We start from the raw sequence: 14,947 nt of genomic DNA on the forward strand, positions 1-14,947 counted from the left end.
GGCCAGATCACATATATACCACATTCATTGGATAATAGACTGCTACTGTGCACCTCCTACTTTATGACTTGGAGGGTCTGATAACACCCAGCTCATATTGGGCACTTCAGGTCACATGGTAACTTGGTATCCTATTGTCAAACATTCAGTTTCCACCAAGGCTCAATAGAAGGACAAGAACTGTTTTTCCAAGGGAGAATAATTGTCTACAAATAATGGTAGAGCTTTGCTCCAAAACCACAAAGGTCTCTTCTGTGATTCAACTACAGAGGTCTGCCAGAGGTTCCAAACAACATCTCTATCTCCCACTGACACCTCAAGTATGATTGGGTCAGCTGGATCGTGTGGTCCAAGTGGCAGAGCAGCCTGAATAGCAGCCTGGACTTGGTGAAGCGCCTTCTCCTGTTCCAGGCCCCACACAAAGCCAGCAGTTTTCCAAGTCACTTGGTAAATGGGCCTGAGTAACACACACACGTGAGGAATGTGATGTCTCCAGAATCCAAATAAAACCACTAAATGTTGTGCTTCTTTCTTGGTGGTGGGAGGGGCCAGGTATAATAACTTATCTTTCACCTTAGAAGGAACATATATGCATGCCCGATACCACTGGACTGATAAGAATTTCACTGATGTAGATGGTCCTTGAATTTTGGTTGTATTTCCCATCCTCTGATCTGCATATGTGTTACCAATGAATCCAAAGCGGTTGCTACTTCCTGCGTACTTGGTCCAATCAGCATAATGTCATCAATATAGTGCACCAATGTGATATTTTGTGGAAGAGAAAAACGATCAAGATCCCTTCTAAATAAGTTATGACACAGGGCAGGAGAGTTAATATATCCTTCTGGTGGTCCTTATGGACAGGTACTAAGAAGAAAGCATTTGCTGGATCAATAGCTGCACACCAGGTTCCTGGAGATGTGTTAATTTGCTCAAGTAATGAAACTACGTCTGGTACAGCAGCTGCAGTCAATAGTCAACTGTCATTCTCCATGACTCATCTGTCTTCTGCACTGACCAGATAGGAGAGTTAAAGGGAGATGTGGTGGGAACCACCACCCCTGAATCTTTTAAGTCCTTGATAGTGGCGGTAATTTCTGCAATTCCTCCAGGAATACGATACTGTTTTTGATTCACTATTTTCTTTGGCAAAGGCAACTCTAAAGACTTCCATTTAGCCTTTCCAACCATAATAGCCCCCACTCCACAGGTCAGGGAACCAATGTGAGAATTCTGCCAATTTCTAAGTAAATCTATCCCAATTATACATTCTGGAACTGGGGAAATGACCACAGGATGTGTTCAGGGACTTACTGGACCTACTGTGAGTCGGACATCAGTCAAAACTCCATTCATCACCTGTCCTTCATAAGCCCCTACTTTAACTGGAAGGTCACAATGTATCTTGGGGTCTCCTGGAATCAGTGTCAATTCAGAACTAGTATCCAATAGACCACAGACAGACTGATTATTTCCTTTCCCCCAGTGTACAGTTACCCTTGTAAAAAGCTGTAGGTCCCTCTGGGTTAGAACTGGAGAAAGGCTAACAGCAAAACTTTTAGGTGTCTTATCAAGATCCTTCCTTAGGGGAACCTGGCCACCCCGTCATTCAAGGGGTTCTACATCTGCAAACTGGTTCAAGTCTGGAAACTGATTCACTGGCCAAGATTGCCTTTTTCCACAATCCAATGTAGCCTTTCTGTCAATTGCTTTGAAATTCTTTTTTGCTTACACAGGTCAAACAGATTCGCATTGGGCTTCCTATCCATTTCATGCCTGGAAACACCATGCCTAATTAGCCAGTACCAATGGTCTGAATGAGACCATTATAAATTTCACCTCTCCTGTGCTGGCCATTATGGGCTATGTCATTATAAACATTTTGGCTATGCTGTCCATTATAATAACTACGATCACCTTGTCCCTGGCGATTCAATGCTGCCACCTGGCCCTTGTTACCTCAGGGCCCAATTAAACCCATTGCATTTAATTCATCTAATTGAGCAGCAGCATCTCCAACCCTAAGGTCGCACACAAGGAAAAGGGCAAGAACAAAACCCTTCAAATATGCTGGTGCCTCTCACTAGTTTGAGTCTTATAGGATTTGTGAAGGGCATATTTCTGGGCCTTCCCATTGTGGAGGATTAGGTTTTAAACATTTCTACTCTAGCATTTTCCCTGAACCTTAAAATCCATTCATCAACACTAAGCGAAGGGACAGCAGGCATCTCCAACTCCTTTTCAGTAGGCCATTGGTTGATAAAGGCTTCAACGAAACATTCAAACAAACTTCTGACACCCTTTCTTTTAACTGTGCAAGCTTCCATATTAAACCCAGAATCTCCACTCAGAGGGCCCATGTCAATAAACTCAGCCTGATCTAGTTTTATGTTCCTTCTACCATTACCCCAGACCCTTAAAATCCATTCCCACACATATTCCCCAGACTTCTGCTTGAATGCATTAGCAAACTCATTAAGCTCCTTAGTAGTGTAGCGCATTTCCTCATGGACTACACTTCCTATCTCCCCTCTAGGGGCCTGTTTTGCCTTGAGTCTGGTTATGGGTCTAGAAGAAAACTATTGGTGGGCCTTGAGAAACATGAACATTGTCTTGTCTGGCATTTTCTTCATCAAAAGTCACTGCTGGTTTATCAGACTCTGAGGGATTAATTTCCTCATGTGGAAGAGGCATTATTTCAAGGGGTGGGGCTGAGGGCACTACTTCCTCAGGTGGGGTGAACCAATGAGAATCTGAAGATTCAAAATTCTCAGCTTAAATAGGTTCCTCCTTCACATCCCCATCCCAAATTGTAAGAAGATCCCATTCTTTACCAATTAATGCTCTTAAGCTGCTGACACCCTCTGAGGCTAAGACTTGAATTTTTGCTGTAATTCAGCCAACCTTACAATGAGGTCTTCAGTTTGATTTTCTGCAACTATAGGCCTATCCTCTATGGCCGCTGGAGAGAAGATTGTCTTCAAGGATACACTTAGAAACCTTGATTGTTTACTTGCATCTGGAGCCATTCGATTTTATCATATAGCTCATTCTTTTCTTTCATCAATTTTTCTGGAGATATTAAGAGCAACAAGCCAGCAAAATCATTTTCCAATTTTCTACAAGTTGGGGAAACTTGTGCAAAGTTTTGTTCACCGTATCACCTAATTCATGAAGATAATCAAAGGCACTAGTTTCTTTAAGTTTGAAACATAGTTTCAACCACAAATCTTCAATATTTTCCAAGCTCCCAGGAATGAGAGTATCTGGTTTCAGTAGTTGAAGGTACTGGTGAATTATTAAGCCAACTCCAAAGTATTAAAAGATTCATCCTTATACTTCTGCTCCTCTAGAACCACTCCTGGTACCAACTTGGCTTAGTCAGGGTTCTCTAGAGTCACAGAACTTATGGGTAGTTTCTATATAGTAAGATGACTTACATATAGTCTGTAGTCCAACTCCCCAACAATGGTCAGCAGTAGCTGTGAATGGAAGCCCAAGAATCTAGCAGAGGCTCAGTCCCACAAGGTAGTTGGGGGAAAAAGGGAGACTCTTCCTTCTTCCAATGTCCTTATGTAGGTCTCCAGGAGAAGGTGTGTCCCAGATTAAAGCTGTGCAACACTGGGTCTGGGACTTGCTTTGTCACAGATGACCTTGAATTCCTGGCCTTAGTCTCCTTGGATTCATAGCCACTTTGCCTCAAGATCTCCAAGATCCAGGTCAGAAACTTGTATCTCCTAGCCTCAAGATCAGAATCAAAGGTGAGCCTTCCAATTCTGGATTGTAGTTCATTCCAGATATAGTAAAGTTGACAACCAGGAAAAGCCGCCACACACATATTTGACAAAACTACAGGAACCTACAGCTTTACCTCAAGATGGCATTCATAAACTTTCCTATAATGTGGGCCATTCAACATTTGCAACTTCAACCAGGATGCACAGAAAATTTCTCTGTTACTAATACTCATAGGTAATTTCTGCCGTGTGAGTCTTTTGATGTATGCAAAATGAATTTGGAAAAATCAATTAACTGTTAAATGGTATCATGTTCAACAAATCTACACTAAGTGGGGAACACTATCTTCTAATTGTACTGGGACAGAGATAGGAAAAGTGTTTTTGTCTGTCAATGTCCTTTAGGCATAGAGTTGTTGATCCTTTACATAGAATAGAATAGAACAGACCAGACCAGACCAGACCAGACCAGACCAGACCAGACCAGACCAGAACAGACCAGACCAGAACAGAACAGAACAGAACAGAACAGAATAGAATAGAATGATAGATAGATAGACAGACAGAAAGACTGACAGACAGATAGGCAGGCAGCCAGGCAGGCAGCCAGTAAGAGAGATGAGAAGATATGTATACAAATAGCTAGAGAGATATACAGATAGATGGATAGATGAGAGATAGAGATAGATTTACCTTGATAAAGATAGATATAATTATACATCTGTCCCCTATAATCTGCCTCTGAAAGGAAGAATAACAAACAAAATGTATCCACATTGCATTCACACACTTTGAGACTTTTTGCTCTTCATAGACATGTAGTATTTTGATTAAGTTTTCTCTACATCTTCTTTAACCTTCTTGAAATGCCCCTCTCACTAAAGTTAAGCAGCTTATTACAAATAACAACAATCTACAAATAAGTAACATCTGCTTTACTATGCACTATTTGCTTACTCATAGCTTTCGGATATATAAGCATCACATGTTCAACGTGTACACTACTACTATGTCTTAGTGTTATAAAACTAAGCAAAATGGCATTTCGACAGAGTAGCTCTAAGGGAGCTGTAATTGAAATGCTACTACTTGTTAAGGCATTGTTTCCATGTATTCTATCTTAAAGGAATGCCTTGCAAACACAAATCGACACAGAAGCCCATGCATTTGTAAGAATTTAATAACCAATATCCTTAAAGCTCTGCTGATTTAGAGTGATGCTCTTAACTAAAACTTCAAGAAAACATTAAGATTTCTTGAGGGGCATATTTGGATCAGAACGTATGTAAAAATTACCTTCCATTTCTTCTAAAATTTTGACAATATTCTTCAATACCGTGGTCTTCCCAGTAATAGCCTGAAAGATAGTAACAGAAAAAAATGTATGACACATTATTAGAATTTAGGGAAATTTTATGGTACTATCTATCTTAAGGGAACATTAGAACCGTGCCTGATTCATTCATCTTACTCTCGCTCCTTCTCAATTGAAATTATAGAAGAGGATCAATAACAACAACAAAAGCAATGAGAAAAGCAAGCAAACAAACAAGTTGTCCCCCTATCTTAAAAATGGAAACAACAATAACAGCCTTACCTACAGCAGTGAGGTTCCCGTAGGTCTCCAGCATCACATCTCTGTAGAGACTCTTCTGGGAAGGATCCAGCAAAGCCCATTCTTCCCGAGTAAAGTTGATATGCACATCCTCATAGGTAACTGCCTTCTGCAATATGATATTCATGTGCACAAAAGAAAGCATACTGTTCACATATTGAACATGGATAGTTCATTGACAATATATTCACATTATTCTGGTGTTTTCCCCACTTATTTAATGATAGAAAAGTTATAACGTTATCACTAATTCATTGTAGAAGGAAACTGAATAATGAGGTTCAAAACTCTCACTTCTTCACCTTTTGAATAAGACAGACCCTTGCAAGGGAAATGCCAATCAAGAGACATAAAGAGACCAGTAAATAGAATAACAATGCTAAGCACACATCATAGATGCTGTATAAATAATTACTAACTACAAAAGCACCGAGCCTTTGTTAAGATGGCCATTTTTACTATGAATTCTGTCTATTCATGATCATGGAAGATCTTTCCATCTTTTGAAATCTTCTTCAATTTCTTCCTTCAGAGATTTGAAGTTCTTGTCATACAGCTCTCTCACGTGCCTGTTACAGTTACAAAAAGATACTTTATATCATTGGTGGCTATTGTTTCTCTTGTTACTTCCTCTGCCCAGTTTTCGTTTGTATAAAGGAGGGCTACGGTTGTGTTTTAGTTAATTTTGTGTTCAGTCACATTGCTGGGTATCAGCTGCAGGAACGCTGATAGAATTTTGGAGTCACTCACTTATACTATCAGATCATCAGTAAACAGCTCTACTTTGACTTCTTCCTTTCCAATTTGTATCTCCTTCATCTCATTTAGTTTTTTTGATTTCTAAATCTAGAAATTCAAGTACTATATTGAATAGATAGGGACAGAGAAGGCCACCTTGTTTTGCCTTGATTACACTGGAATTGCTTTAAGGTTCTCTCCATTTATATTGATGTTGGCTACTGGCTTGCTTTAAATAGTTTTGAATATGTTTACCTCAGAATTCTCTAGAACATGAAGGGATCTTGGATTTTATCAAATGTTTGCTGTGCTATATTCCTAGAGCTTTATCCTAGCTGCTGGAAACTGGAAACAACCTAGATGTTCCTTGTGTGAAGAATGAATAAAGAAAATGCGGTACGTCTACACAATGGATTACTGTTCACCTATTAAAAACAAAGACATCATAAATTTTGCAGGCAAATGGAAGGAACTTGATGATATAATCCTGAGTGTGGTAACCCAGTCCCCATAGGACATGGATGCTATGTACTCACTCATCAGTAAACACTCGCTGGATCATACAGGTACCATGCTACACACCACAGACACAAGGAAGCTAAACAAGAAAGTAGGTCCAAGCAAGGATGACTGAATCCTACTTAGAGGAAGGAATAAAATAGAGGAAGATATTGGTGGGGACCTCGAATCGAGAGGAGATGGGAAGGAGAATGAGGGATTCAGGAAGGATCAGGTGTGGAAAAGGACAGGAGAAATGGCAAGATGGCCAGAAAATGACTATAATTGCACCTGACAGAGGTGAGGAAGTGGGGAACATCACCAGGAAGAGACAGAAACCTAGGATAACTGAAGCAATCAAGAACCAATGTGGGTGACCTTAGCTGTAAATCACTACACTGGGGATATCAAGCCTGAAGAGGATACCTTTTGTCACCAAGCAGGGATCCCAGTAGTGCGATAGAGAGACCAACCCACTCCCAATAATGTCAACTCAAAATGTATCCTGTCTACAACAAATGCACGCATAGGGAGTGGAGGACTGAGGGAATGGCCAACCAATAACCAGCCCTATGTGAGACCCATTCCATGGGCAAGCACCAACCTCCAACACTGTTAATGTTATACTTGCAGACAGGAGCATGTTGTCCTCCAAGAAGTTTCACACAGCACTAGAATCAGACAGTTATAGATACCCCTAGCCAAACAGTTAAAGAATAAGAGGAAACATTGTGGGCCTCTCAGGAGAGAGGAACTCCACCAGAAAACCAAAAGAATCAACCAACCTAGGCCTTTGGGGTTCTCATAGTTTTAACCAACAACCAAGGAATATACGTGGGCTGAACCTATGTTGCAGTAAAAAATAAAAAGTGTGCGACTGGTTCCCTCATGTACGCTGGCGGTTGTGCTCTCACTAGTTCCGGCTCCAGCAGGCAACTGGAACTAGTATTAATTTATCTTAGCAGCTCCCCGATGCCCCCGACAGTAGTCTCTGATCCAGGTGGGTCTCTGTCATGCCAGTTTCATACAGAGACCTCCTACCTTGAGGCTCTCTTACTGCGGACTCTGCTCACATTTCCAGCATCCACCCCCTCGCTGTCCCAGCAGCAGCTATCCTCTTGTAACTCTCTGCCTCTGCTCTGTTTACATTTCTAACATCCAGCACCTAATAAGTTATGGCAGAAACTCCCAAAAACCCGTTAAAATCAAGACTCAACAAACTGTAACCCAACAATCAGATTTATATGTTAAATTCTCAATTCACAATACATCCACACAATAAACTTACAACCAATTAATAAGGATATAAACCACCCACCTAGATAAGATAAATTTGCCTACAGAAATCCATCCCAGCTACCTTGGCAATTCAAGACCACCTGGGGTCATCGTTGCTGTCTCCATCTTGATTCTCCTCCCTCCTCCTTCTCTCCTGCCTTACAAAAACTTTGTCCCCACCTTATTTTTTTACTGTCTCATTCTGGCCTTGACCTCACTTGTGCTAGCCCTCACCTGCATGTAGACATCAACCTACAGACCCATGACTCCCTGCTCACATGGAGTAGATGTGCAGCTGGGCCTTCCTCGGATCCCAAACAACTGCAACAGGGGCTACGCCAAAAGCTCTTGTCTATACATGGGATATGGGTTTGTTGTTATTGTTTTTCCCCAGCTCCACGGCCTTATCTGGCCTCAGTGCCAGAGGAAGTGCCTACCCTAGAATAGAACTGATGTGCCACGGTTGGGGAAATACCTGAGTGGGCTACCCACTCAGAGGAGAAGGGGATAGGAGGGAATAGGGGAAAGATTGTGGGAGAGGGTGAGGGGTAGAGGGCGTAAGCAGAATGAAAAGTGAATAATTTTTTTTTTTTAAAGTAAAGGTAAATTTAAAAAAAAAAAAAAAAAAAAAGGAAGAGTGAGTTGGTTAGATTGGCCATGGACTTGATCCCAGCACCATGTAGACAGAGGAAAAGTATCTCACTGAGGTGTATTTTAAACCCTCAAAAGCTTCAGAATATAGAAGGGTTTCCCACTTCATAAGCTATACTGAAACCGAAACCCCCACAGTACACAGTTAATGCCATATGCAGACAACTTGACTCTCAAGAAAAACAATCACAACAGGCAAGAAAGAAGAGCTGAGGAAGATTTCTTTTTTATGTTGGCAGGCAAGGAGAGCTCGGGACTCATTTCCAAACAATGATTTTATTAAATAAAGGAAGCCCTGAGATTTTGAATAGGGATTCTGGTTGTGTTCACATAAAGGGTTGCCTGCTACTGGTCCTTTTCTGAACATGGTCACAGTGTAAAAGCAGACATATTTATGGGCATTTTAGCTCAAAGTCATAAAGAAACATATTTAAATCATAAAAATGATGGGCAAAAATGACCATGGAATTTTCATCTTGTGGCTTAGTATGTTATCTGAAAATGAAGTAAATGACACTGAGAATGGAGACTGCTTATCAGCTGTCTCTGTCAGGTCCTCTATTCCTGCACAAACATCATGACCAAGAAGTAAGTTGGAGAGGAAAGGGTTCATTCCCTTTGTCCTGCCAAGGCTGGACCCCCCAATGTAAGGGAATGTCAGGGCAGGGAGGCAGGAAAGGGTGGGTGGATAGGTGGGGGAACACTCTCATAGAAGAAGCGGGGGAGGGGCGGGATAGGGTTTTAGGGATGGGAAACTGAAAATGGGAAAGGAATAGGTGAAAATATCACTATTTGCAGATGATATCATATTATACTTAAGTAACCCTAAAAGTTCCACCAGAGAACTACTCAACCTGATAAACAACTTCAGCAAACTGGCCGGATATTAGATTAACTCAAACAAATCAGTAGCCTTCCTCTACTCAAAGGATACACAGGCTAAGAAAGAAATTAAGGAAATGACACCCTTCACAATAGTCCCAAATAATATAAAATATCTTGGTGTGACTTTAACCAAACAAGTGAAAGATCTGTATGACAAGAACTTCAAGTCTCTGAAGAAAGAAATTGAGGATCTCAGAAGATAGAAAGATATCCCATGCTCATGGATTGGCAGGATTAATATAGTAAAAATGGCCACCTTGCCAAAAGCAATCTATAGATTCAATGCCATTCCCATCAAAATTCCAACTTAATTCTTCATAAGAGTTAGAAAGAGCAATTTGCAAATTCATTTGGAATAACAAAAACCCCAGATAGCAAAAAGTATTCTTAAAAATAAAAGAATTTCTGGGGGAATCATCATCCCTGACCTCAAGCAGTATTACAGAGCAATAGTGATAAAAACTGTGTGGTGTTGGTACACAGACAGGCAGATAGACCAGTGGAACAGAATTGAAGACCCAGAAATGAACCCACACACCTATGGTCACTTGATTTTTGACAAAGGAGCTAAAACCATCCAGTGGAAAAAAGATAGCATTTTCAGCAAATGGTGCTGGTTCAACTGGAGGTCAACATGTAGAAGAATGCAGATTGATCCATGCTTATCACCCTGTACAAAGCTTAAGTCCAAGTGGATCAAGGACCTCCACATTAAACCAGATACACTCAAACTAATAGAAGAAATAGTGGGGAAAAGTCTTGAACACATGGGCACTGGGGAAAATTTCCTGAACAGAACACCAATGGCTTATGCTGTAAGATCAAGAATCAACAAATAGGACTTCATAAAATTTCAAAGCTTCTGTAAGGCAAAGGACACTGTCATTAGAACAAAATGGCAACCAACAGATTAAAAAAAGATCTTTACCAATCACACATCTGATAGATGTACACAATATGTACAAAGAACTCTAGAAGTTAGGCTCCAGAGAATCAAATTAAATTAAATTAAAATTAAATTAAAAAATGAGGGACAGAGCTAAACAAATTATTCTCTACTGAAAAATATTGAATTAAGAATCACTTAAAAAATTTTCAACATCCTTAGTCATCAGGGAAATGCAAATCAAAACAATCCTGAGATTCCACCTCACATCAGTCAGAATGGCTAAGATCAAAAACTTAGGTGACAACAGATGCTGCTGAGGATGTGAAGAAAGAGGAATACTTCTCCATTGGTGGGACTGCAAGCTGGTACAACCACTCTGGAAATCAGTCTGGTGATTCCTCAGAAAATTGGACATAGCACTACCTAAAGACCCAGCTATATCACTCCTGGGCATATACCCAAAAGATGCTCCAACATATAACAAGGACACAAGCTCCACTATGTTCATAGCAGCCTTATTTATAATAGCTAGAAGCTGGAAAGAACCCAGATGTCCCTCAATAGAGGAACAGAAACAGAAAAGTGGTACATCTACACAACGGAGTACTATTCATCTATTTTAAAAAAAAAAAGACTTCATGAAATTCATAGGCAAATGGAATGGAACTAGAAAATATCCTGAGTGAGGTAACCAATCACAAAAAAACACACATGTTATGCACTCACTGATAAGTGGATACTAGCCCAAAAGCTCAAATTACCCAAGATACAATCCACAGACCACATGAAGCTCAAGAAGGATAAACAAAGTGTGGATGCTTCAGTCCTTCTAAAAGGGGAACAAAAATATCCATAGGAGGAGATATGGAGACAAGGTTTGGAACAGACACTGAAGGCATGGTTATTCAGACCCTGATCCACCCATATATGTACAGCCACCAAACCTAGACAATATTGATGAAGCCAAGAAGTACATGCTGACAGGAGCCTGATATAGCTGTCTCCTGACAGGCTCAGCCACAGAGTGACAAATACAGAAGCGAATGCTAGAAGTAAAACATTGAACTGAGAATGGCGTCCCCACTGCAGGAATTAGAGTAAGGATTGAAGGAGCTGAAGGGGTTTGCAACCCCATAAGAACAACAATACTAATCAACCAGAGCTCCCAGGGACTACCCAAAGACTATAAATGAACAGACCCATGGCTCCAACTTCATATGTAGCAGAGGATGGCCTTGTTGGGCACCAATGGGAAGAAAAACCCTTCGTCCTTCCAAGGCTGGACCCCCCCCCCCAATGTAAGGGAATGTTAGGGCAGGGAGACAGGAAAGGGTGGGTGAATAGGTGGGGGGCACCCTCATAGAAGAAGGGGAAGGGGGATGGTATAGGTTTTATGGATGGGAAACTGGGAATGTAGATAACATCTGAAATGTAAATAAAAAAAAAATGTAAGTAAAAGAAAAAAATCCAAGAAAAAAAATTACACTATAGTGAATCAAGTAATTAAAGACTTGAGAAAAAGGAATAACACTCTTAAGTTCCAAGAGACAAATAAGAACAAATAGTTGATCAGAGCTGTGATGCTCTGAGAAAATGAAATTTTACAAGTGTTACTAACAACCCACTTCTTAAAAAAGAAAGGTAAAATTGGAAAAATTCACAGCTTTAGTGACTTTTAAGAAGAGCAGGCCATTCCCTGGTAAAGGAAATGGCATCAGTGAGATGATGTACGATCTTGTTGCTATGTGCAACATTAGCTGCTGAGATCTGTAACCTGACACACACCGCTATCCCCATAGCCCCTGATACAAATTTCTGAGCTGACATAATTGGATCAACAAAGTTTGGTTCAACATAAACTTCCCAACTTTTATGTCCACCAATGTAGACTATTTTCCCACGCATGAATTAATAAATGCTGGGGAATTAAAAAAAAAATCACTCACTCTGCCCCATACAGTACCTCCTTCCTAAAGGTGGCCCCTGCAGATGACTCTCTTAAACTTATGTCTGTGAGCTGGCTCTTGTCTGCATTGTTTAACCTTGCAGTGTACACAGTAAAGTGTTCCTCTTTCTGGTCTGAAGGCAGAAGCCATGCTCCCCATGCAAGTATTTTACTTTTACTTCAGAGGACCGTTCCTTACATGGCTGAGATGAATAATTTTAAAATGCTCTTGTGGTAAGGCCCTTTGTCTAAAGAATTTAGGAAGTTTCATAAAAAGGAAAGTAGGGTCATTGCCCTGGGGGAGCATGAGACTGGAATCCAGGTGACAACATAGGTTGTCTCAGAAACAATTTTCTAAACGGCTAAACACGCAGCTGTTCAAAGGTTGTTTGTTTGTTTGTTTGTTTGTTTGTTTGTTTTTTTAAAAAAAACTAAAATATTGAAACAATATGCTTTCAGACACCCAACACATGAGCTTTATTTTACAACCTAGACAAAATTAACTCCAAATGAATGCCAACCAAATGTTAGATAGAAGAACTTGCAGACTGTACTGGAGAAATTAAGGTTGTCTGACATTGGCACCCTCCCCATGGTGTCTCTATACACAAGCCCCTGCGCCAAATGCTTTGTGCTGCTTCGGCCCAGCCAATGAAGTCATTCAGATGCCACTGCTAACTCCAGGAATGGCTAATAACAAGAGGGACCCCACACATGGCTGCATCAAGCTGTTTGTTTCCTCCCACCCTTGTGTAGGGCCCACGACAACAGATTCCGCTCCTCACCTTTGTGGGCAGGGAGAATATCCTGGCCATGTTGCAACTTCCGAGCTTGCCTACGTTCCCTCGGTACGCAGCAGCTAAGTCAAAGCACAACACACCAGACTTCTAATAGGGGCTAAAGTGCACGGACACTGAAAAGGAGATTCCCGGAAGCACCCTCCTCCTCTTCTGACTGGAGGGCTTCATGGAGGTCCTGATTGGCCAGTGAATCTGTCAGTCCCTGTCTCCACTAGGCACAGCCTCTTGGGACTCTGAAGCTGGGAAATTCTCTGTGTTTTAGCAGTGCTTCGCCTGGCTGGTACTGGGCTTCAGGGGACTGCCAAGACAGAGCTCTGGGATGGGAAAAGCAGTCTGGGATGAGAGGAGAAGCCAGAGCTGGTTCGGGGATACCTTGGCTTGATATTAGGTCGGGCCTCAGGGAATCTCTGACACTTGTACACCTAGGCACCAGGAGGTGCAGTGGAAGAGCCAAGAACTCAGTTGGAGGACCCTCCCCCAGGCCTTGGGAAAGGGAGCTATGGCTTAGTTCAGCAGGGATGGGCCTTAGCTTGGCAGAGGCAGGCTGGAAGCACAGATGGGCCTTCTATTGGAGAGGGGAAGACGTTCTGTGCGTTACCCATGGTGGTGGTAAATGAGAGACTGTCCTTGGTTCTAATCTGCTTATTGACTGCGGCAGAAAAGAGATACATATCTTTTCTCAGGGTCTGACCTGAGATTAAATACTTCTTGCAGGGAAGAATGTCTGGGAAGGGAAGTTTATGGACTAAGCCCTCAGGGTCTCCAGGAACCTCTGGTACTCGACTTCACTTTGTCCATGAATTATAACTCTAAATGTGTATGTAGGAAAATCATACTATCTGTCCCCATTGACTCCACTTTGTCCAGGAATCGTGTCTCTGAATGTGTCAGTAAAGTCACACTATCTGTCCCTTCATATCATCCTCATTCACTGGTATGATGTCTAAGTTCTTATCATAACACATATGTAAGATATTCCTTGTCCTTTTATGGTGAAATATATCCATTGTTCATCGACACCACATTGTATCGTCCGTTCGTTCACTAGTCTTTCATTTCTTATAGATTTCCAAATTAATCCATTTTAGCAGAACCAGGACACACCTGTCCACAACCACAATTCAGTATGCCATAGAACTATGGTTTCTCTACAGGGGAAAATCACCCAATGTTGACACTTGATTACCGTATGTATACACACCTGTACGCACACAGGCACACGTGCATATGAACGGTATGTACAGCACACACACATCAGACTACACACACATGAACATGCAAAAGATAAAATGGGGAAGATGGTAAACTTTGTGTTATACATAAGTACATCACAAGGAATGAGTGGTGGACATTACACCTTGCCTGTATCATTGAGCCTCACTCCCAGACCAGCAAATTCTGTTTGTTCTTTTGTTTTGTTCTCTTTTGTTTTCATGCAGAAAGCACGCCAACATCATGAGAAATGATGTTTTTCAGATCTAAGGCTAGAGCAGTAGACTGAGCACAGACACTGTTCTGTTATTGAAAATTTAAAAGGTGGTTAGAAAACAAAAACAGAAGATGTCTGAGAAAAGTTGGTGCAGGTATCCAGCTCATGAGAGACGAGAAGAACTGAGAGGGCTGCTCCACACGAGTCAGCATGTGAAGCTTTGCTCTGACTACGAAGAGAGCGACAAGGATCCTGAGGCAGTGAATGAACACACTTCCTACCTAGCCTTAGATCTAAGCCATAGCTCCCTGTTCCTCCCCGAGACCTGGGGGAGGAGCCTCCGAGTTCAAGCCTCTTCCACTCCACCTCCTGGAGCCTAGGTGTAAAATTGTCAGAGATCCCCATGAGGCCCGACCTAATACCAAGCCAAGGAATCCCTGAACCAGCTCTGGCTTCACCTCTCATCCCAGACTGCTTTT

The 14,947-nt window shown here is 41.5% G+C and overlaps 1 protein-coding gene across 6 annotated transcripts in view; it reads right to left on the reverse strand.

The window, feature by feature from the left end:
* LOC116912744 (zinc finger protein 431-like) overlaps positions 1–13,255 on the reverse strand; it is a 70,200-nt gene extending 56,945 nt beyond the window's left edge. Inside the window, exons 1-4 of one of the 6 annotated variants that reach the window (XM_032916892.1) lie at positions 13,025–13,247; positions 5,338–5,464; positions 5,037–5,097; positions 4,434–4,481 (exon numbers count right to left, since the gene is read on the reverse strand). In XM_032916892.1, coding sequence (XP_032772783.1) covers positions 4,469–4,481; positions 5,037–5,097; positions 5,338–5,464; positions 13,025–13,054 — 231 coding nt within the window. In that variant the 5' untranslated portion in view covers positions 13,055–13,247 and the 3' untranslated portion in view covers positions 4,434–4,468. Of the gene's footprint in view, positions 1–4,330; positions 4,482–5,036; positions 5,098–5,337; positions 5,465–13,024 lie in introns of those variants that run through there. The other 5 variants (XM_032916890.1, XM_032916891.1, XM_032916889.1 and 2 more) reach the window with 5 other exon arrangements.
* Positions 13,256–14,947: the final 1,692 nt, after the last annotated feature.

The sequence above is a fragment of the Rattus rattus genome, chromosome 11 (assembly GCF_011064425.1).
Source record: "Rattus rattus isolate New Zealand chromosome 11, Rrattus_CSIRO_v1, whole genome shotgun sequence".
Taxonomy (NCBI): domain Eukaryota; kingdom Metazoa; phylum Chordata; class Mammalia; order Rodentia; family Muridae; genus Rattus; species Rattus rattus.